Consider the following 23,889-nt stretch of genomic DNA (forward strand, 5'->3'; position numbering starts at 1 on the left):
GTGTGCGTCACCATGCCAGGGCCCCTGCTTCTCTCTTGACTAATGTCAGGTAGATTTTTTTTTTAAAGTTCTGTTCTTAATTCTCAAAATAGATATGTTACATACCTTTCAAGTCTAAGAATATTTCTATTATATAAAAAGAGATAAGACGTGTAAATTATTTAGCCTAGTACCTGGCACACAGTAAATAGTTAGGGTTGCATGCATTTTCTTATCCCTCTGTGTGACTTTCTAAGTGATTTTCCCCCTCACACATGTCACAAAACAGCAACAAAAAAATAGATGTTCTGTCTCCATCGGCAATATTTGGTTATTCTTTCTTACCTCTACCCAGGCTATCAACTGTCCACATCTTCTCTGTCATTGCTCTGTTTGTACGTATGTTTGGGGAATTACCAAAACTAAAGGGTCAAAGACAAACCAGGAGCCTGTGCACAGTATGTTTTTTGTTCAGCCATGAGGAGATAATCTGGTACCTTCCCTAGCCCCTTCCCTCTGTCTACTCTGAAAATAGACGTGTCTGCCCTCTTGACTCTCACAGTCTACTGGGAGAAACAAACGATAGATAAGAAAATGGGTATAACTACAGGAAGGAGGGTGCAGGGGTGGGAGACAGAGAAAGGGTGATCTCTCTGAGGAGTTGCCTTTTAAGATGAGACCTAAAAGAGATGAGCCAGCTGTGGAGTGCAGCAGGAGGAAGCAGAATGAGAGTGTCTTAGGCAGAGAGAGTCAGCAGCAAAGGGGCCCCGGGCACAGGGAGAGCCGCTGGATTGGTTGCTTTTCTCACCATTGATAAAAATGCCTGGCAGAGGCAACTTAGGGGAAGAAAATTTCATTTTGGCCAATGGTATCTGAGAATAAAGTCTGTCATGGCAGAGACGACACAGTGGAGCAACTTTACGGTGCAGGAGAGAACAGCTAAGGCTTGGTCACATTTTTTTTTATTTTTATTTTATTTTTATTTTATTTTATTTATTTGTTTATTTATTTTTGGTTTTTGAGACAGGGTTTCTCTGTAGCTTTGGAGCCTGTCCGTGAACTAGCTCTTGTCGACCAAGCTGGCCTTGAACTCACAGAGATCTGCGTGCCTCTGCTTCCAAAGTGCTGGAATTAACAGTGTGCCACAACCACCCAGCAGCTTATTCACATTTTGGTGGATTGGGACACAGAAAATAAAACCAGAAGGAGATCCTGGCTTAATCCTTAAACATCCCAACCTTGGCTGTTCTTCCACCTCCAACAATCATACCTCCCTCCCCAAAGGTCCCACAGCCTCTGAAAACAGAGCCACCTGCTGAGAACCAAAGGTTTGAACACATGAACCTGTGAGGGACATTTCAGACTCAAACCACAGCAACTAGCCAAGTTTCGGATAGGCAGCTGGCACAAGCTGACTTACATGTTTGTAAGGTGCCTTTGACTATGGTAGGAGGAGATCAGATCAGTGGGGCAACTGAGGAAACAGAGCCCCAACCCCACCCCAGGGATGGTGGCCACCAGTCGGGAAGAAAAGCAAAGAATAAAGCTGAGGTATTTTTGGAGGTAGAGATGAGAAGATAGGCTGATGGACTAGATGGGAAGACGAAGTGGGGAGTTCTGAGGCTGATGCCAGGCTTCTGGCTTTAGTACCTGGGTCCCCATTTAGGGGAGGGAGAGATGGAGTGATCAGTAGCTCCATTTTGGACGTGTTCCATCTCCGGCGCATGAGAGGAGATGTCAGGTAGGCAGTCGAATATATGAGTCTGAGCCTGAGCTGGAGATATGAATCTAGGGGTTGTCAGTCACAGGAATGGATATGATCAGCTTGTAAAAAGAGAGAGAAGACAACAGAACCAAAGCCCAAGCTTGGAGACTCCAGCAACCAGAGGGTAGGAATAGGAAAGGTACCTAACAGTGGGGGCGGGGGCTGAAGAGAGAAGAAAATAGACGGCATAAAGTCCGTTGAGGTGGCTGTCCTATGGGAGAGTGGAGGGCAGTTGGGGGTAGCCACAGTGCCACTCATCAAGAGGGTAAAGCTGGTAAGAACAGAAAAGGTCTCCCTCCATCTGGCCGCATGAGAGCCACCAGTGATGCTAACTAGAGCAGCCTTATGGACCAAGGTTGGATGGGAGGATGAAATGCATGATGGGAAAGTAGAGACCACCTATGAAGACAGCTCTTTTGAGAACTTTAGCAGTACAGGGGTCTAAGAAAGGAATCTACCCAACGGAGGCAGAACAGCCAAGGTTAGGATATTTGGGGATGAGAAACGGTAACATGTTGAGAAACCAGCTACTTGATTGCCGGCGAGAGAAAGGTCCCGCCTCGGGTTTGTTGTGATTTTTTTAAATGATGTGATCTTACAATTGTGTAACAATTCACAGTTTACCAAGTGTTGTCACACACACCCTGACACTCCTCGAGGCTGTCCTTTGAGGTGTGAGCAGCACCCAGACAGATGAGGAAGCTGAAAACTTAGAGGAACTGAGTGACAAGCTCAAGGGCAGAGCCAAGATGCACCCGCAAGGCTAGGCTGATCTAACCACGGCAGGCACAGCCTTTGATATTAGACACTGAAGCTGCCTTTGCCTGGCTCCGTTTAACTGTGCTTCAAAGCCCCTTGGACTTCTACAAATACCCAATTCTCTCCAGCAAGTGTCAGAGAAAGGAAACATGAGATGTCCGTGATGTGCCCAGGCTCCTCAGGGTGGGGACTGTGGATAAACCCCTCTTCCTCTAACATTCACATCTGTAAAATGGGTTGCTGATAGGACCAGCAGCCCCCAGCTTGTCATGAAGATGATGTGGGGTTTAAAAGTGCTTGGCACAGATTTTGCATATGAAGACTGCTCTCAGAAGGCTGCCCGGGGTAGCTTTGATGTGTTCCTTCCTGCTTTGCCCCTCACCCTACCCCTCACCCCCCTCACCTCTGCACATCCACCTTCTTGCCCTCATCTCCATACATACTCAGGGACACACAACTTTAGTCCCCTCCCTCGCCTCTCATGCCTACACACACACACACACACACCTTGATCCCCTTTACTACCTTACCTCCACTCACACGTCCAGTCCCCTCACTTCCCTTCTCTTACCCCTTCCCATCTTACCCTGACCCTCCATCTCCACCCCTCACCCCCTCACCTCTCACTACCCTTATAGCCACATACACCATCACTTCCATCCTTACACCCCCACCTCTCATTCCTACATGTTTCATCGCTCACCCCTCACCTTCCCATCCCCACTGCTCACCTCCACACTTGTATCCTCTCCCCACCTCACCCCCATCCCTCCGTCCCCTCTCCGCTAACTCCAGATTCCTGTGTTCTGTTTATGAGCACCTTCTGCTGCAGTATGCTCTAGGCATCACGCACGCAGAGATGCACAGCCGCCTGGACACCAGCAGTTCGCTCTTAATGAGGGGAGGGATGGGGAACAGACACCTCTGCCCTCTCAAGAGCAAGCCAAGGCAAGACACCGCAGGTATCCGGAAGAGAGAAGGTCACATCCAGTCCGGCAGGTGGGGAAGACTCAACACAGGAAGGGGCCAGGAGGGTGGGAGGACATTCCCATGGAGCAAGCGACTGCAGCTGAACAAAGATGGGCGCAGCTGGAAAGGGCAGCACATCTTCAGGGGCTGGTGGGGAAGCAAGCTGTAACAGCAGCTCTCTGGAGAAGAGGGGTGGGGGCCTTTCCTGGGGGGTGGGAGTCAGGGAACAGCTGTTGGTGCTCCAGGGCCAGCCCAGGGTGGCCTGATGGAGGGAAAGGCTGGCCCCTGGGAGCACTGCCCCGACCCAGCCTTGCCCTGCGATTGCTCAGAACCCCACCTCAGAACAGACTTCATGCCCATAATCCCCGGGGAGATGTGACCAGACTGCCAGACATCTTCCCATGCCCCATGTAGGTCAAAACTGATCTAACCTGTCTACTTCTCCCCACAATTCTCCATGGAGGCACCCTGAGACTAGCACCCACGATTTTCCAAGAAGAGATGTGCAAGGGTCGCTTCATAGGTTCAAGGAGCTTGGGCCCACCCCAGACACCCAGATTCGAGATAAAAAGGCTAGCTTCCAACCTGTGGGGAGGCCATGTTCCCTCCACTCCCAGCAGGTGACTCCAGGGCATGGCAGATATCTGGAATACCCAAAAGGCAGCAGAGTAAAGAGGGTACCAGCTATGTGGAGACTGCCCCACCATACTCTGGGAGGACACCGGCTTTGCCCATCTTGTAAGGCTAGTCAGACCCCTGGGCCTACAGATCTTGCAGGCTGCCCTACTCCTTCTTGGGAATCACTCTCTCATCGTTCCTGGAAGGTGAGGCGTAAGATAAAGAGCATCCATGTGGAAATGCTCTGGATTAATGTGCGAGGACCGGACCAGACCCATGACCACAGAGTCACACTCGTGGTCTCCTCATTTGGTCCATTTCCATCCTTCAGAAGAGAACAGCAGAGTCTAGAGCCCAAGCCACCACCCGAACTACGGCAGAGTTATGGCCTCCGTGAGGCAGAAGAGATCACAGGGCGGAAAGCACTCTGCAAACTGTGCGGTTGCAGCGTGCGGTGCTTGTTACCTTCATCGCTTACGTGAAGTCCATGTGCATTCCTGAGAGCCACTATCTGAGATGCTAAACAGACATGCACAGGACTGAGCGGTGGCATGTCATCTGTCCCTGCATCCGGCAGGAGGGAAAGAGCATAGATTTCCTGCCCTGAAGAGAGAAGCCCTGAGGCTACTTACAGGTCCTGTGACCTTGAACCCCACTTGGCCTCTCTGACCCTCAGTTTCTTTTTCAGAAACACAACCTACCTTTTTCGTTCTGGGTTGTGTGGGGCTCAAGCAAGACAATGAGTGACTGTGTTCTTAGCGAGGCCAACACCCGATGAGCACCATGGTCTGATAAGGCAGGCGTAGCGTGATAGAAGAGAGGAGGGCCTGGGACTTTCAGGACTCAAAAGTCACGTCCCTGGGGGTTGGAGCCAGCTGCTGACAGTGCAAGAGCCCAAGCCTTTTGTCTCGCCTACCCCCGACCTGTCTCTGAAGGTAACATTGCGCCCTTGATGCTCAACTCTCAGACACACTTCATCAAGGTGTCTAAGGCGCACCCTCCCATCGCTGGACGCTGACTCAGCCCCCCTGAGCTCCATCTCCCCTTTCACTCTGTGGGTGCCAGAAGTCTCTTGGCCAGCCACCAGCATCCCCCAGACTTCACTGTCTTCTGGTGACAAAGGAGAAGGCCAGGCTGGATCTGTTTCAGTACTAAGATTTCTCCCGAGACCTAGATGAGCTGTCTGCCCTCCCTGGGTCATTTAAGCCAGCACTGTACTTTGCTCAGGGTGGGCGCACTCAACTGCAAACACAGGCCAGCCCAGCAGGTCCTGATGAATGGAGCATGTGGGTTGCTCTGGAGATCCTGGCAGGTCCCTGTTAGGGAGGCAGGACTCATCATGTTTGACCGTGCTGCCTGGGAAAATCTTGGGTATCCTCAGTTTCCACAGTTGGAAAGGTAATAGGAAGACATTGACTGTGGAACACTTGAGCCCACAGGCATAAACGTCATTAAGGAAGTCCACGAGGGCCCAGAATAAAGGATAACCAAATACTTGGGAAAGACCTCACAATAAGAGTAAAGAGCCACAGTCCTCTGCTCTGTGGGCGCTGGAAGCCGTGAACAGAACTCCAACCACCAAGCTAGAGAGCGAGTACGCTCCCCGTCGGTGCCTATCAGTCCGTATATAGTGCTTCAGACCACGCCATAACAGGCTGGTGCCCAAACGGCTATGGGCTGAATGAAATCCCACAACACCGGACTTGGGTGCGAGCTCAGAGATTTCACTCAACCAATATTTACTGAGCACCTGCCGTGTACCAGGTGCTGTTCTAGGCACTAGAGCACAACATGGAGGAAAGGTTCTACTCTGATGGAGCCAACATTCCGGTGGAACCAGAGCGAGCAGGGGAAGGGGGCAAGAAGACAGACCCTAGCAGAGCTGTGGGGCTAGATGGGGTACCGTGGAGAAAGAGTAAATGGCACAGATATTAGGAGTGGGCGGTCCAGTAGGGGCACAGATATGAGGAGGACTTGAAGGAGGTGGGGGAGAAAGCCAGCTGTGTGGCTGTCTGGACCAGCATCCCACATGGAGGGTGCAGCAAGGACAAAGTCCCTAAGACAGACACACGGCCTTTGGCGTGACAAGGAGGCCGCTTGGGTTCAGGAGAGACAGGCAGTTTCAACTCTTGTCCCAGTTCCCTGGCAAAAGATTCAGCAGACTTGCTGGTAACCCCCAGATGCACTGGTAGCCTCACCCCAAGTGTTCCCTATTAGCAGACAGTTGCCTCAACTCTCGGTGACACAGGCTCCTCCAGGGACCACTCCCAAGGGTGGTCCTAGAAGAGCAGAACGATGCCTGGGCTCAGGCACCCTCACCGGATACTGTTTGCCCTCAGGAAGCCTCTCTGAGCAGCCTCCGTGAGCAGTTTCTCTGAGCTGCAGTTTCTCTTACGGTCCTCATCTGTTTCTCCTCTGTGAAGTGAGTGACCAGCAGCATGGCCTCCCATGCCAGACTCACCTGGGTTGGTTTTTGTGTTGTTGTTTTGCTTTGTTTTGTTTTTCGTTAGATGTCAGGTTGTTGTTTAAGTTAATGGAGTCATTAGTGGGAAATTTCCTTTTACGTTGAAATGCACAAGGTAAATGTCAGGGAGATTTTTCTTCAGCCGGGCCCTTAGTTTAGGGATTGCGTCTAGCTGCCCACTCCCCTCAACCAGCCTGCTCCTTGAACTGTGTTCTATATGGCTCTGATCCACTTTCTCTAGCCTCAGTTTCTTTCTGGTCCAGGGCTTCCCGAAGCAAGACTCCTTCCTGTGCATGCCTGGGGCCAAGTTACTCTGCGTTGCAATAGACTTTGAGCCCATTGCCCTGCTCCAGTGAGTTGGGTGGACCCAGCCACTCACCCTCAAAATCCTCTCCCTGTTCCTTCTCCAGGTACAATGGCCCCAACCTGGTTTTGAAGTACAATCGAGCCCAGAAGCGGCTAGTGAACATTGCGGTGGATGAGCGCAGCTCACCCTACTACGCGTTGAGGGACCGGCAGGGGAACGCCATTGGGGTCACAGCCTGTGACATCGATGGGGATGGCCGTGAGGAGATCTACTTTCTCAACACCAATAACGCCTTCTCAGGTGAGGGTCAGGTTGTCAGTCCCCTTCCTGCCCCGATTACATCTTCCCTTCTCTGACAGCCCTTGCTCAGGCCATTCTCCGCTGCCTCCAGGATCTCCCTATGCTGGGCAGAGACCCCAGGATGGCCCTTCATCTCCTGTGATGGAGACTGGATTTTCATCCTCGGTACCCTGGGCAGGGACAGAAGGGCATAAAAAAGACTGGCCATCCTTTTCTCCTGCAGCCTAAGACACCCTCCTCCCCACCTTCCTGCCCTCCTCCTCTCTTCCCCTCCTGCCATCCCACCACTTCTGTCTGGTCCTCCATCTCATCCCCACTCCCTTAGGTTACTTCTGAAATCAATAGATGTCCCTGGGCCATTCCCATGCCACCCTAGGCCTTTCTCAAATGCTTTGCGGTCCTTCTAGAATCTGCCTCCTCCCTTTAGACCACTGCAAGGATTTCTCCCACAGATTCCTGTGTGCCAGACGGAGCCTCTGGATGTCAGGGCGGTGATGGGGATGCAACTCTGAGGGAGGCTGACCTTGAGTTCTCGGAGCCTCCTCCAGCTCCTTTCATGCTGCCACCTGCATCCCTGCTCCCTGAGTGTCTGTGTTAATCAATTCCAGCTCCTCAGGTCTCGGGTGAGCCTAGTGTTCCTGACTACTCCTGGGCTACCCAGTACAGATGGCCCAGAGATCGCAGGGAAACTGATGTCCATCAGCCTAGTGGTAGCTCATATAAAGAACACCCTGCCCCCCATCCCACCCTCAGAGCACAGTACTCCAGTTAGGAATGCATTAGTAGTCTTATACTGAAGGAACTGGATCCTAAGGATATAGCTCACTCACCGAAACCTGGCAACCTTCAAGTCCCAGGATTCAAACCCAGGGTCCCACCCAGTCTATCTCTCGCATCAAGACACTATAACTCTTCTCAACCCTCCTACCCTAGGGAGCCTGGCTATAGTGTACACCCAACATCTCATAATTTAGGGGCTATATTCTTGGGGCTGCAGATCATCCCTACCCCTGACCCGCATTTTCTCAGACCTTAACTGTGCTCACTAATAAACCCACTCCTGTAGGGCTGTTAACATCCCTAGAGCATCCACCACCACAGTGCCCCCTGGAGGTGAGGTTGGGTATGCACGGGCCCCTTCCAGATGGCGGCAGACTCTTGCTCTAATCTGTCCTTCATGTTTCCACAAACAAGCACTGTCCTGGGCTCTCCAAGGTCCAGGAGGCTGCAAAGTGCCAGGCTATGGGACCCTGCTCGCCCCCAGCACCCCTCACCAACACACACAGACTTTCCCCAGCTGCCAGTCCCAATCCAGCATCCTGCCCAGGCTGCCCCTGGAGTTTGAATTCAGCCAGTTGCATGAATGAGAGGTGAAGAGGTTGAGACCTTGTGCCAGGGGCTGGGGTGGGCGGGCTGGCTGGCTGGTAGCCAGTCTTGTGCCGCCAAGAAACAACGAGCCACAGCCCCGAGTGGTGTTTTATGGGTTTTCATCTCCTCATGCCACCGAGTGAGGCCTGAGAGATGGTAATTATCCCAACACAAATATCAGGGCATGATTACCCAGCTGGATTTACTGCCCTCTCTCCACCAAGCCGAGATTGGATTAGGACGCGATTAATTGATGGGCTGATCCACTCTTTAATGTGGGGCAAGGTCAGGAAAAGAGCAGAGTCTAGGATGCCTGCAGAAGGGACTGGTCCCCAGGAAGGCCCTGGACGGCTAGGAAGCAGGAACAGGGATGACGGCCCTAACTGGACTCTGCCAGCAGGATGCCAGAGAAGGGGACAGCCTCCCCCAAGTCACAGCACCTGGAGGAGACCCTAGGGCCATCTCCAAGGCAGCAGCCCTGCCATGCTCTTAGAGTGCTCGCTGTGAATCCCAGAGCAGAGAGAGGCTCTGTACAGCTTCCTAGGGAAGGGGGTGTGGCAGCCTCCAGCTGTGCTGCCACAGCCAAGAAGGCTGGAAGCAGGCTAGGACCCCGTTATCAGACTGTGACACTCAACTCTCAATCCTCACCACAGCCCAAGACGATGGTCACTCCCTGGGAACCATGCCAATTCTGCGTTCAGCCAAACAATGAGTGTCTCCCATTGATGTACTTATTTCCTGGACCACCCACTGTGTGTCAGCCTTGTTCTAGGCACTGTAGATGCCTCAGTGTGTGGAATACAGAAGTCGCTCTTCCTGAGGGCTGTGCTTTTCCCGGTACAATCCAGTCTCTCGCAGCCCCTGACGTCCTGTCCCAGTCCCTAATTTCCAAGGCCCAGGAGAGAAAACCTCTATATTGGTTACTGTGTGACTCCCAGTGGCCCAGCCAGGCCTTTACTATCCCAGGAGCTTAATTAAAATTGAATAAATAAGTCTCAGGAAGAAAAGGTGAGCAAGCCACTGCCTAAGGAGAGGAAAGCCAAAAGAGATGTCTGGGGAGCCAAAAGACCTGGCTCTGGGAGAGAGGCCCCAGGCCACCCGGAGGGGCAGGGGCGAGGACAACAGTGTCCAGCAGCCTCAGCCCTGAGTGTGCACCTCCTGGTGACCTTCTGTGGGTTTGAGGGATGTCTGTGGGTTTGAGTTAATTTTGTAGTTGAGTGAGCCATTGATTCATCAACAGGGGTGGCATGAAGCAGGGACATTTGTGCATATCAGCACTCCTGGGGTCCAGCCCAGACAGCACTCAGCCATTGCCACCCTGCCCTCTGTGGCGGTCATGAGAGCTTCCTTGGGAGCCTTAGCCAGCCAGTGAAGTCACATGGCCTTTGGGGTGCTGACAGCGTCTCTCCCTCAGCCAGATTTTAGGGTGTTAGCAGTGAAGTCGGTGGAGGTGCCTGGGACCTTGCAACACCCTCTGGGAATCAATCCAGGGTGAACTTAGATGAGATCTTGACCCCTCTGTCTTCCCTCATCTATAGAATAGGAATTTGTATGGACCTTAAAAACCCTCCTGCGTTCAGCGACTCTGCAGACCATATTCAACGTCCTTTCCGGTTCCCTGCCACCCTTCCCGGTGCAACCAGATTGCTGGGCCACCCTTTTCTCCTTTCTCCCACTCACTACAGCTTTGCCTGAAGTTCAAACTTGCTTTTCCTGCTGTTTTCCCAGGGCTCACTCTCCAAATAAGGTCTCTCTCAGCACCTGTTCTCAACTCATGCCTTCCTGTCTCTTACTCTTGTCTGGAAGTGGGTTGTGTGCTAGCTCTGTCCAGCTCTCCTGCTTTGTCTTACTCCCTGTTGTACTCCAGAACCCAAAGAGGTGCATCAAATAGAGACTCTTGAGTGGACAACTGGAATAAAGGGTGAAGAGAATCTGGTTTGCACTGCATTTGCCAAACAACCCTGACAGCAGGGTGTGATGCTGTGGCAGATGGGGGTCCCAGCTGGCCATGGCTCAAGGCTTGAGAATTGGAGAGGGAACAGGAGGAGAACTAACCACCCTCCCAAGAAGGCCAAGGCCTGGAAAGCCACTTGTACTGAATTGACCTGGAAAAGGGTCAGCCAGGGTGTGTGCACAGGACAAGGAGGGGACAAGAGGCAGCCAGAACCTCCCTTCACAGAGTCCAGGGCAGTTCTTGGGCAGATTCCTCCCCATGGAGTTCCCACCCTGACTCCCCTTGACCACTTCACCACCTGGCCCTGACAGGCAGCATGCTGGTAGGTGGGTCAGCACCAACTGTGAACCGAGGGCTTATTTTCTTTTCACCCATTCAGTGATGAACATCGGACTTTTGTGTGCAGGGCAGACACTATTGCAGTCCCTGTCCTGGAAACTCTACGAGTCCTCTTTGAAAAGTTGACAACCATGTTCTTGGGGTGTGTCTTGTCTTCCCTTAAGGACCTCTATTTCAACCCTTTTGCTTAAACCTATATTAAAATTTCTCTATTACACCCCAGCTCTGCTTCATAGACTTTCCCCTCTTGTATGCACACAGCATGCCCTGCTCATAGTTCTGCTGTTTGTGTTTTCAGCATACTCTGGATATTGCTTCACAACGTACAGAAGGCGCTCACACTCTTTGATGGCTGCATAGTACTCCCGTGTATAGATTTGTCACTAACAGAATTACTCCTCTATGGGGAACACTGAGATTGCTGGCAGTTCCTTTCTCCTTACAGAGAATGTCACTTAATGAATGAGTTCGTACGATCCACCATTTCGCATGATTGCGCAGATATTTGTAAGATAAGCGTTCAGGAACACAGTGACTGTGTCAAAGGAATATACGCGTGGAGCTCAGAGTGCGAGATTGTCTTCCTGGGGGCAGCGCTTGCCACACTGCTCCTGTGTCCAGTGAGCACACACGTTCCAGAGCTTACCAACACCGTGTTTCATCAATTTTGTTTTCAGTATTTGCCAATCTGATAGGAAAAAATTGATTTCCAAGTATAGTTTTAATTTTCATTTTTCTTAAATGAGTGAGGCTGAGAATATTTTTATATATTTGACTCTCTTGTCCTCTCCTAGCCTTTGCCCATTTTTTTTCCTATTGACTATTGGTCTTTTTCTTATTGATTTGGAACACCTCTTTATAAATTAGGAAAATTAGCCCTTTGTCTGAGACTCACGTTACATTTGAGTCCTCCGGTTTGTCATTTTTCTTTTGTCTTTGCTCATAGTGGGTTTTGTAATGGAGAAAACTTTCACTTTTACAGACTGGGATTCTGACTTGGCAGTTGGTAAGCTGTGTCACACCTAGAGGGGCCTTTTACAGGGACACTCTTAACCTCCCGGAGAGGAGACAAGGTGTCAGTTACCACACTAGAGGGAAGAAAGGAGATCTGGGCCGGCTGCACTTCCAGCCTCCCCTGCCTACACAACAGATGCGCCATCTGCTCTCGAGAGATGCAGCCCTGGCCGGCAGCTCCTTCAGTCAGGCTGACTGCAGCTTCACCCAGAGACCCTGCACCTCACTCCCCAGGGTGTGACGCTGGCATGGCAGCTTTGGAACCAGCTGGAAACTCAGAAAAAAGCGCAAGTTCTCGCAAGCTTTCCCCCACACCTGCTAGCCAGAACCCGCACTGCCATCTCCACGAGCTCCCTGTGCCCTGTGAAGCCCAAGGTTAGTTTAATGGATGTCATCTCATTTATTTCTGAGTTTCCACCCTTTTCTCAGACCCTGAAATGGATCCTCTGCATCCCCAGCCTATTTTCCCTTAGATCCGGAGTCCTGGTTCTCCTCTGTCTCAGCTTGGCCCCATTTCAAAGATGAGTTCAGAAACTGTCCGCTCCCTGGGCAGCCTGTATTGTGCCTCATCCCGCGTGGCCAATGAGCAGCATGCCTGGAGAGAGGCTGCCAGGGCAGCACCATAGAGTGTGGGAAATCCAGGTGTTGTGACACCTGCCTGTGGTCTCAGCACTGAGAAGGCAAGATCAGGAGTTCTGGGCCATCCTTAGCTATACAGTGAATTTTGAGAATAGCCCGGGCTATATGAGACAGTGTTTTCAAAAACAAAAATTGGGGACTGGGGAGATGAATCAGTAGAGTGCTTCTGAGTTCAATCCCCAGAAGCCACATAAACAAGTCAGGCTCCATTGCACACTTCTAATCCCAACACCAGGAAAGCAGAGACAAGCAGATCCCTGGGGCTAGTTCACTGGACAGACAGCCTAGCCCACTAGGCATGCTCCAAGCCAGAAAAAAAAAATCTCAAGGTGAACAGCCCCTGAGGACTGACACCCGGTTGCCCTCTGACCTACACATGCACCACACACACAAACGCACACTTGGATTCCGGAGTTCATCACCATGGTCTTAGCTTCTCCCGCTAGCCTTGTAACGCTGGGTGAGAGGGCTGTGCCACCTTGTGCCAGTTTGAATCTGGGCATTGCCATCTGGCAGCAGCTGTGCAACTTCAGGCAAAGGAGCTGGTTCCCAAGCCCTAGTTTGTCTGTGTGTCCTGACTTCTTGGGGAGATGCTGGAGGAGGCGAAGGATGCTGGCAGAGGAGCCCTGCAGAGTTTCCCTCTACATTCTGGAGTAGAAGGAGGAAGAAGAGGTCAGGAATTCCACCAGGGATCCTGTGAGCCTGAGTTCATTCTTTTTAAACGCATCCTGTGTCTGAACTAGTTCTCTCTCCCCTGGGGCCATCACTGCTCTGCTGGCTCTCCATCGACTGTGTCTTGAGAGGCTTTTGAAACTTAATATCACAGTTGACTCCTGGGATGTGGTTTGTTGAGGACTGACCTGGTCATATGCTATAATTCCCAGGAGGACAGGGAAGCACTGGACAGAGATGATCTTACTGTGTATGGAACTTATCTTGTATCTGGTATTATTGGAAGCACTTTGCAGACATCTGCTCATAAGAGCCTGATTGAGAGGTAGCCATTCCCATTCTCCCATTTCATAGCTAAGAGAAGGACAAGTGCACGGCTCGCCAAGACGTTGCTGGCTGTCACACAGCCACCAGTTGTTTGGTGGTAACCTTTCTGCCTAAGAGTTCCCAGACTTACCTCTATGACATTGACTTCCAGAGATCCCTCCCTGCCCCTGGACAATCTTTTCCAGGGCCCCACCCTTTCTGTTCTCCTCCAGGGACTCAGGAGAGCATCTTTGCATCTTTTTATCATGCTACTGACAACCCCTCCTCTTTCTGAGTACTAGCCCGCTTTGGTGTGGGGCCCTGGGGCAAAGTGCAGCTACAAGGAGCCAGGAGGTAAGGCCCACTTCAGCACCAACTTGGGCCAGGGGCCAGTGCCGGGTGTTTATTGCCTGTGCCATCGACCCACACAGCTTGCTGTTTATCTGTCTTCCTGACACACCTAATTACCCAGGTTGCAGCTGCCAGCGCGTTTGCTCTTCCTAAATCACGGGGCTCCCAACCCTCCTGTCGCCCAGGCCTCCAGGCCTCTGCCTGCAGAGGGGCTGCCATTGATTTTGCCGTTCCCCTTTATGATCTACAAGGCTCCACATCGCTGTTCACATTTTACCTTAATTAGTTTATTCTTCTGGGCCTCTCTGGTAAGCCCAGAAGCCACACGGGACCAGTGAGAGGGACGGACCAACAATACAAGATACTCAAACTCCTGACTACAAGCCTAAAGCCTGCTCAGACTTGAGCACCCTAGATGGTGACCTGCGAAGCCAGAGCTAGTTTAGCTACTGGGCAGTCTCCAAAGAAGGGTTCCAAAGCCAAGGACATCTGGGAGACACTGGGCTCAATAAAATTAAGCAGACAATTTTTTGCAATCATTTTGAAGTTTTAATTAGTTGATATCTACTGACAGGCTTCCAAGGTTGGGCAAGTATACAATCTTTCCCAAACATGGAGGCTCATGGAATTCTTGCTCCAGGCTGCCCTGCAAACCAGGCTTGCCCTGGCCAAGCTTTGGTGGAACATGTGTGGTGTCATTTCAGGAAGTGGGTAGGAAAGTTAGATGGGCACCAGTGGGAATGAGATGGACAAGGGTTGCTCTCTGCTAAGGAAGGCCAGAGACCTGCAGAGGCCACCTTTAGAGACCCTGGGCATCTAGAAGCAACGGCAAGCTTCCTGCTGCCTCACATACCACAGTGATGGCAGCCACAGTCTAAGTCATTTTCCATAGACCTGAAATCCAGAACACTCTGGAAGCCTCCAGCACCTTGTTTTAAGTTTGTGGAAAATTCACTAGATAACAAACCCTGTCCTGAGCTGATGTGAGCTATTTATAAGCCTTATTTATCCCCCTTAATGTGAATATTCATGTTTCACTGCAGAAATATTAATGTGTTTAATTATGGGGTGCCACCCCCAGTCCCTGCTGGGGGTGTTATGTAATCAACAGTGTTCGTACCATGTTTCCTTCCTAGAAGATGAAGTCAGAATCTAGGTTTCTAAACATATTGGGCTCCCCAGGGAGTTCAGTGAGGGCTCTGTCCCTGCAGGGGTGTGAAGCTGTCACTGCTCTCTCATCCTGTCTGATCTGTGACCTGACCGCATGTGTGTCTTCTCACTAGTGCCACAGTGACGCTGTGAGTGAGGACAGCTGTCACCTGTCGTTCTCAGATGAGGAAAGTGAGGCCAGAAAAGGAACCTTAGACTTCACACGCATGAATGCATGCTCACACATGTACACACACATGCATAACATACACACAACACACATACATAGAGAGAACATACACATACAACACACACATACACAATATACACAACACACAGAACATACGCACAACACACACATACACACAGAGAACATACATATACAACACACACATACACACACGCACATACACACATATAAACACCACATACATACACAACATACACACATACACACACAGAACATACACACATACAAACACAACACATATACACAACACACATACACAATACATACACACACATACACACACATACAAACAACACACACAGAACATACACACACACACAAACACAACACACACACATACACACACAACACACACCAAGACACAACAGCTTTGTGCAGGCCTGCGTCTGTGGCTCCTCAGAGCCCCCACCTGAAAACACTGCACATCTATTAGTGAACCTCCCTGGTCCCTCACGTGGGTGTGCTGGGAGCCACCTGGTGGGTTGTGTACACAGTGTTCCACCCGCACGCGTTCACACATGCACCTACACTCCCCCACACACCCTCATACACTTGTCTGTGTCCTCACACATCCATTCTCAGTCTCCCACTGGGGCACCCTTGCTCTTCTGCGTCCTCACACACTCAACTGCACATGCTCTCACGCTCACACTGACTTAAGCTCACCTGAACACCCGCTTTCACTCTCACTTGTACACCCCAGTCTTGCACACTTACCCATTCTCATGCTTGCAGTGAATTCACACGCTCACGCCAACACACTTGCTTTTACATCCTCTCTCCCAGAAGCACTGACTACCAAGTCCATGAAGTGTGGATCTTGGCAAGTAGCTCATCTCTAAAATAGGGAAATCATTTCTGCCTAACAGTAGCTACCTTTAGGGGACACTGTGCCAATCATTTAATGTACAGCATCTCCTTCATTCCTCATAGGGAACTTGAATGTGGTTACTGTCATCCCATTTTACAGATAAGAAAAGTGAGGTTTAGAGATGCTGAGAACCTGCCCAAAGTCTAGAATCTAGGTCTGAGATTGGAACTTTTGCTCACTGATTCTAAACCTCAGGCTTATAGTCACTGCTCCACACTGTCTTCCCCTAGCCTGAGGCTCTCTCCTGGGGCCAGCCAGAGTCAAGTTCACAACTGGAAGCAGAAAGGAACCTTACCTGCAAAGGGCCTCCGTGCATGGAACCACCTAACCTCTGGCCCCAGCCACCTTATGGTAATGCCAGGAGACGGAAGAGACTCCTGGTCCCCTGCCCACTGTCCACCCACCACTCTCTCTTCCTCTCTCCAGGTGTGGCCACATACACAGACAAGTTGTTCAAGTTCCGTAATAACCGGTGGGAGGACGTCCTAAGTGACGACGTCAATGTGGCCCGTGGAGTGGCCAGCCTCTTTGCCGGACGCTCGGTGGCCTGTGTGGACAGGACGGTGAGTGCAGGGGCACATGAGGGCCTTGGGAGGAAGCAGAGGAACCCTGGATGTGAGAGCCAGGAGAGGACTCATCAGGTAGACGCCCCCCCCCCCGAATAGTGACAGCCACCTTGAGGACAGAGCCCAGGGCTGTACCACCTTAGTAGCTGCCAATGTCCCACACAGTGGAAGCAAATTACTAGGAGCCCAGGCTTGCGGGGTGAGTGAAAATATATCTTTCACATCCTTCTCTTGTGCAACCCTCCCAGTGACCTGTGTGCAAGCAACACAGGGCAGCATCGTCTGAATATCAGATTCTCCGGGGAAGGCTGAGGCCCAGTTTGGAGCAACGGCTTAGCTGGGGACCCAGAATAGATGGGCGACATGTCTAGGACATGAAACAGGGTGCTCACTCACTCATTCAACCAACATGCATTGCCTCCGCGAGGCAGGCCCCGAGTCACGTGACCTCCTGGGCATATTTATGGGATGTTGAAGGTGCAACGGGCGAGTGCAGAAGTGCTCAAGGCAGGGTTACCTGAACGTTTAGAACCATAGTCCAACCAGCGGCTCCACCAACCCCTTCCTCGTAATCCTACCCAGAGGTGTCCAGCCCCAAACGTGGGGAGGCTTGGCTGAATAGAAGTCGGGAGAAGAGTGGCCGGCTGTGATCTAAGACCCTGTGAGACAGAGACTTCTGAGGAAGAGATTTGTTCCTCCTGTCACCTGCTCCCCTGCCACCTACCTGCTTGGCTCTATAACAACAATCACCAGCGTCCCAGCTGCTGCCCTGTTCCGCAGAGCATCTTTGGCCCCAGTTCTGGGGCTGAAGGGGTGGGTTCCAACTTCAGATTGAGATGGCACAGAGGCTTTGGGGATTCAGTGTGAATGTTCGCAGCAGGGGCCTCCAGGCCTTGGGAGAAGGCAGGTGCCAGGTATAAATATTTATTTCTTAACAAGCTGGGCTGTGAAGCCACATTTAGCCCTGACCTGAATCAGTGCCACCTGGACTCCTGCCTGGTGGGCGGGGACAATGAGGCGGGCCTGAACAGCTCTGAGAACGTGCAGGATGGTGAGTGTCAGGTCTGGTCATAGCTGGGGATCTTGTCTACCCGCCTCCTGCTTCCCACCTCCCCGGGTCAGGACTAAGCCTCCCACACTGGCCTAAGTAGGAAGTTCCCCCAGAACTGGAGGGAGGAGCTGGAGGTCAATCACAGAGCTGCTGTCTATGTCCCAGCAAGGTCGTCCACACAATGGCTTTAACCACAGGACTAAAGCGCTGTGTGGGAGGCCAAGGGAAAGGGGCCAGCACCTCAGCACAATGGGTGATGTTCAGAAGCTGCCTGCTCCCCACCCGGCCTCACTCCATCCTCCCAGGCCTTGGAGAACTGGACAAAAAGTCTTTCGGTGGGTCACCACCGGGGGAAAGGTGCTTTCTGAGTCCAGCCACCACCTTGTGAGGAGCGAGCTGAGAGAGGTCCAGGCCAGGGTGGAAACCAGAAGACAGGAATGCAGCGTGGCAGAGAAAACACAAGAGCAATGGCAAAGGTCAAAAGACAAAAGCAGCTCATACTCGGGCAACTAACCACGCTTTAAGTCCCATGCACCACTCCTCCTCGTCCAGAATCTTTACAATAAGCCCACGAGGTACAAGCTACCATTATCACCTTCTACAGATATGGAAATGAAGGCTTGGAGCAATTAAATAACTTGACCTTGGTCACACAATAAATGGCAAGAACAACTGGGAATTGAACTCTGCCTGCCTGGGAACAGCACACACCTCTTCATCCCTCTGCTACCCTGGCTCTGGGTACTGTGATAATAGACAGTAACCACGGGCTCTGCTTGGCCCCGCAGCCAGCACCTAGGGGTGTTTGCCCTGGCGGGTCAGTGGTTCTGAAAGTGTGGTCCCCAGACTGTTGTTGGCATACCCACTGTTAGGAAGGAAGGTTCAGAGATGACTTGGCAGGTAAGAGTGCTTGCTGCCCAAGCTTTAGGACCTGAGTTCAAATCCCCAGAAGCCATGTGAAAACCCAGGCATGGTTCTGCAAGCACTTGTAATCCTGGCTCTGTGGGGTTAGAGACAGGAGGATCTACGGGACTTACCGGCCACCAACCTAGCTTCTGTCTCAGGAGAATATGGTGGGCAGTGACAGAACAGGACACACGACTTCCTCCTCTGGACTCTGCGTGCACTGGCATAAACAGACCCTGCCTGTTCTATTCTCCAGACCACCTCAGTCAGAAGAGACACAGTTCAGTTCAGGGGGACCTGCGGGAGGTTGCGATGTGTGCTGAGGTGAGTGTGACAGCAGCACAGCCACACACCCCCTACCCTTGCTAGTTCCAAACCTAGAGCACCATCCTGCCCTTTAGCCCCAGCTGCCTCACCGCACACACTCACCTTCCTGGATGGAGCTCGATGCTGACCTCTTACAAGAAGCGTCCCCTGGTCAATAACAGTTATGCCTCATGTTTACATAGCATTTTTATCTTCTCAGAGACGTCTCATTTCATCCTCCCAACCACGCTGCCAGGAAGCAGGGGGAGTCTGCTCCCCATTTATCACACGCAAGAGGCAGCCTACAGCCCTTGATGGATGTGCCCAAGACTGAAGAGTCATCCAGGGCCTGAGGCTAGACCAGACTTGGCTAATAGCCTCTGACTGGTGTGTTTTAGAATCGGGAGTCACTAGGCAACAGCAGCAACATAGCCTGGGAATCTGTTTCTCTTGCCCTTTTCCTGGTAGTTCTGGGCTTTGAACCGAGGGCCTTATTCATGCTGGGCAACCACTGGACCACTGAGCAACAGCCTCTGCATCACCTGGAAATCTGTTAGACATACACATCCTCCAGGTCCTTTCCATACGTCTTGAGTCAAAATCTCCGGGAATGGGGCCCGGAGTCTGTGGCAACAAGCTTTCCAGGTGATTCTGATGTTAGTGCTGGATCCAGCATCCATAAATACTTCCTGTGTTCTAGTGTAGACCCAACAACCAGAAACACCTCCTCTCCTGTGCCCTGCACTAGACCCAGCATCCAGAAACACCTCCCATGCCCTGGTGTCATCTCCCCTCTTAGAATTACTGTGGTCAGGCTTGCCTGTGAATTTCCACAATCGTCTACACCTATAACACGCCTGTCTATGTTTATCTGTCTTATTGCCCAGGTACATTGAAGTAAGGATCTAGGTATAACTGAATTTTATAAATCTTCTAATTTGTGGCAGAGTGCATTCGAGCCCATGTGGCCTTAATTGCCCATTTGTCGATGAGCGTGCTAGCAGCTGGTGGGGTCAGGAATGGTTCACCATGGTGCACTTTTCCGTTTGGCCCTTTTCTTTCTCGCTTCGTCCAGACCCTGCACAAACGCATATGGAGCTCCTGGGATGGATGAGAGTGAGAACCTTTCAAAGGTTCCGCTACCAAGACGCCAGTGGGTTGTAAAGCAGCCCACACTTCGCTTTTGCCTTAGTGTCCTGTGGGGGGTCTTACTGAACTACAGGTTCTTGTTAAACAGGTCTGGGGTGGGCCCTGAGATTCCACAGTTCTGAAACTGGCTCCCAAACGGCATTGGGGTGCTGACCTATAAAACACTGATTGACAGATAACAGGTTGAGACTCAGATAACCCAAAGAGAAGGGGTGCCAAAAGTGAAGTCTCCAACTTCATCTCCTGCTACTTCCTGTTTTGTGTTTTACCTCTGGCAACACCAGAACCAGCAGCCATGCTTTCTGTGCATGCACCATTTTCCCGTCTCTGCCCACAAAGGTCTTTCCCTTTGCCTCACTGGCTGGGACCCCTCTAAGAAAATCTTTTCTAAAGTTCCCATAGTGATGCTCCCACCTCCAGACTGCAAGCCTCTCTTCTGAGCGGCAAGGAAACCCTATGCCTGCATCTGCCATGTGCCTGTGGGCTTTTGACACCTCTGTGTCCCCTGGAGACTCTAAGCTCCTTCCATGCTTGAGTGTCTCTGGGTCAGCTTCCCCACCACCAAAGAAAATGGTCCAAAAGTAGGTGTGGAGTGAGTGATCAGGATGGTCCTGGTCACGATGCCTCGGGATAGGAGAATAAACAAGCAGAGGTCAATAGGATGACAGCATCCGCTTGTCACCTGAGGCTCCGCTGCTTCTCTTTTCTCTCTGGCTGGCCGCCCACACTAGACTCTAAGCCACCTAAGGACTGGGACAGGGAGCTCAGAATTTATCAAAGAACACTTCGTAAACAATGAGAGCTTCAGGAATAACTTCTGGAGGGAGGTGATGAAAAGAAAAAGATAATGTGGAGACTGGGGACAGATTTGGAAACTGTGTATCTCCTGGGAAGAAGGAGACATCCACCGGAGAAATAACGCCATTCTAATAATGGGCAGAAAGGAATCTTTTATCAGCAGGGTTTGGACTACTGAAGAGAATGGCTGCTGAAGGAGACGCCAGTGCCCGGGGCTTCTCTGAGATACAAAGACAAAGAAAGGGGGTAGGATTATAAAGGCCGAACCAGTGAACTATCTCTTCCTAGAAATACGGGGAGACAGGAAAGGAAGGAGGATGGAAGACCTCATGGATCTGCACCTTTCCTGCAAGGAGGAACAGGAGCAGGCTCGGGAATTTGCTTGTCATCTCGGCTGGAGTGGGCCTGAATGGGAACGAGAGACGGAGAATAATGGGAACTGGTAGATCAATCAATCAGCAAATATTTATTGAGCAGCTACCCTGGCTGGCAGCTGGAGCGAGCTCAGCTGGAGGGAGGCACATTAGAAAATTGTCTATAAAAAGGTGGTTGTGGGGGAGAGGGAGAGATGTGTTCTTCTGGAACAGGATAGAACAAGCAAGGCTGCTTTGTTGTCTGGCTCGGGAAGTGGGCACCAATTCACCATACAGCCTTTGTCATGAGCGCCTCTTGGGGTTGTAGTCCACACAGACTTCAACCCACTGACAAAGCTATGGTCCCTAGGGCAGGGACAACTGGCGGGGAAGCCAGGACTAAGATGGGGCTTCTCACCCTCCTCCCTCCCATTCCTCCTCAGGGCTCCGGACGATACTCTATCTATATCGCTAACTATGCCTATGGTGATGTGGGGCCCGATGCACTCATTGAAATGGACCCTGAGGCCAGTGACCTGTCCCGGGGAATCCTGGCACTCAGGGACGTGGCGGCTGAGGCAGGGGTCAGCAAGTACACAGGTATGCAGTCTTTATGGATGTTTTGGAGTGGAGGGGCTGGGACTGGGGTCCAAGGCCCTGCAGAGCTGTGTCTAATTAACCAGGACAGAGAAGGTTTATAATCACTGAGCAGGGGTGAAGCCATCATTCCCTCCCACCTCAAATGCTGCTCTTCTCTTCCAAGGGGAGGTGAGATGCCTGACAAGTGTGAGCTTGAGGGGCTGGGGGGCACTGTACAACAGGCAGAGGGGCTTGCCAACACCTGAAAAGGAAAGAACACAATGCCATTCTGTCCCCGCAACCTCTTGCCCCCTCCCCTGCTCTAACCCCAGCGATGAGTGAGCAGATTGCGTTGGAGAAAACTGACAGATCACAAGAACCGAGATTTAAAGCTTTCTTTATTGCCCAACAGCAGATGAAATTATTTACTTACACATAAGCGGCCAGGAATTGAGCGCTAAGTCCCTAAGCTTCGGCTGGGTCCCGTCTCGGATAACTGAGTTCAAAGAATTGTGTTCTTGTTCCAAACCCTCTCCAGCACTTTTTATGGAAGGTGCGCTCCCCCTTCCCGTCTCTGGGTGGGGGTTATTGTCAGAGCTTCTGACAGGAGCTCTTTCTAGGGAAGGCTGTTTTTCTAATTCCAGCAGGGCTGCTGACTAAACTCTGATAATCTGCCAATAGGCTGTTGATGGCAGAGCCATCCAGTTCCTGTTTTCGGTGCCAAAAAATCAGGAAGCCAGGGCTGTGCATAACAACTCACCCTCCTTCACACCCGCCCTGCAGTTGGGTGTAGAAATTCTCCCGTTAGCTAGCCTTCCCTGTACATCTGCTCCAAGTTATCCTCCAGACACCACCCAAGCTGCAGCCAGGCTGAGCTGGAAGCGTGGAGATGGAAAGTGGGTATGGGGCATCGTGTGGGCATCACCCTTCCTCCAGGCACTTGGCTGGTAGCAGCTCTCAAAGCTCCACCCAGGAAAGGTTATCCTGACCTGCTAGGAGTTGATGGTGCCCTTACCCAGCCAACTTGCCACCTCCGTGAAAGACGGAGATTAATACTGATCTATCTGACAAAGTTCGTGGGTGCAGATGACTAGACAATAAAGTAGCCTGCATGGCTCAAGCCCCATCAAAGTGCCTGAGAGCCCTGGGCATGAACGCGCCTCAGAAAGGCTGAGTGTCAGTAATAAACCATGTTTCCCTGGGAAGGAGAATAAACATGAGGCGCTTCAGCCTAGATTGGTACAGTCAATTTTTCTGAGGACGCTCCCAGTTCTGTGTACTGGGCTGGCTTGGCAATTAAGTGCCTTGATCTTGCAGGAGAGGGAGGGGTGTGGGCTGGGGGATGAAACACTTGAAAATGATGAGACGGAAGGGAGACAAGGACCGGGAGAGTGCATTCCACACAGAATGGAAGAATTCAGGAGGCTGGAGCATGAAGGGGGCATTGTTCACGCTGGCTGGGCTGGCACAGAACCCAGGAGGGAGAAAGGGGGGCCAAGCAAAGACAGCTGAGGAACAGAGATGCAATGAGAGCCCCAGCCAACTGTGCCGGCCATGCTGGAAAGATAGGGCAACCCAAGGCACGGGCAGCAGCTTCTGTGGAGACATGGAAGAGGCCAGGGCAGCTGGCATGCCCAGAGGACACATAAGAGCAGTTCTACAGACTTCCAGAAAGCCATTTGGCTGGCAAGAACCAATTTGGCCCACCAAGTTACAGTTCTGTCTGCCCGCCTTCCTCAGCCCCCCAACACTATCCTTCAACCCCCACTTGTCACTCGGTTAATGACACATGGACATCTGGCTGGAAAATAACCCCTGAGTGCTCCCTGGAGCCTTAAGAATGAACCCCAAATGTAAGGGCTACTATGCTGAGCCCAGCCCAATGGCTGAGACTCTGGGCAGGTGGCCAGTGCTCCTCGCCAGAACAGTGGAAGGGGTCTGAGAAGCCAGGAGGAATCAGCAAGGCCTAAGCAGGCTGGAGAGAAACAAGCGGGGGCCAGATGTGCTTCAGGGATCCGGGGCCTCTGCAGCCAAGCCACACAACCCCCATTTTCTAGAGCAACCATGTGACCTGGGAGGTCCTCCCATTTGCCAAGGGATCAAACTA

General features: G+C 51.6%; 1 protein-coding gene across 1 annotated transcript in view; it reads left to right on the plus strand.

Annotated features, from left to right (window-relative positions):
* The window catches only part of Crtac1 (cartilage acidic protein 1), a 140,907-nt gene that overhangs the window by 84,662 nt on the left and 32,356 nt on the right, over positions 1 to 23,889 (plus strand). Inside the window, exons 3-5 of the mRNA XM_057779491.1 lie at positions 6,965 to 7,161; positions 16,501 to 16,637; positions 21,647 to 21,803. Coding sequence (XP_057635474.1) covers positions 6,965 to 7,161; positions 16,501 to 16,637; positions 21,647 to 21,803 — 491 coding nt within the window. The remainder of the gene's footprint in view (positions 1 to 6,964; positions 7,162 to 16,500; positions 16,638 to 21,646; positions 21,804 to 23,889) is intronic.

The sequence above is a fragment of the Chionomys nivalis genome, chromosome 8, assembly GCF_950005125.1.
Source record: "Chionomys nivalis chromosome 8, mChiNiv1.1, whole genome shotgun sequence".
Classification (NCBI taxonomy): Eukaryota; Metazoa; Chordata; class Mammalia; order Rodentia; family Cricetidae; genus Chionomys; species Chionomys nivalis.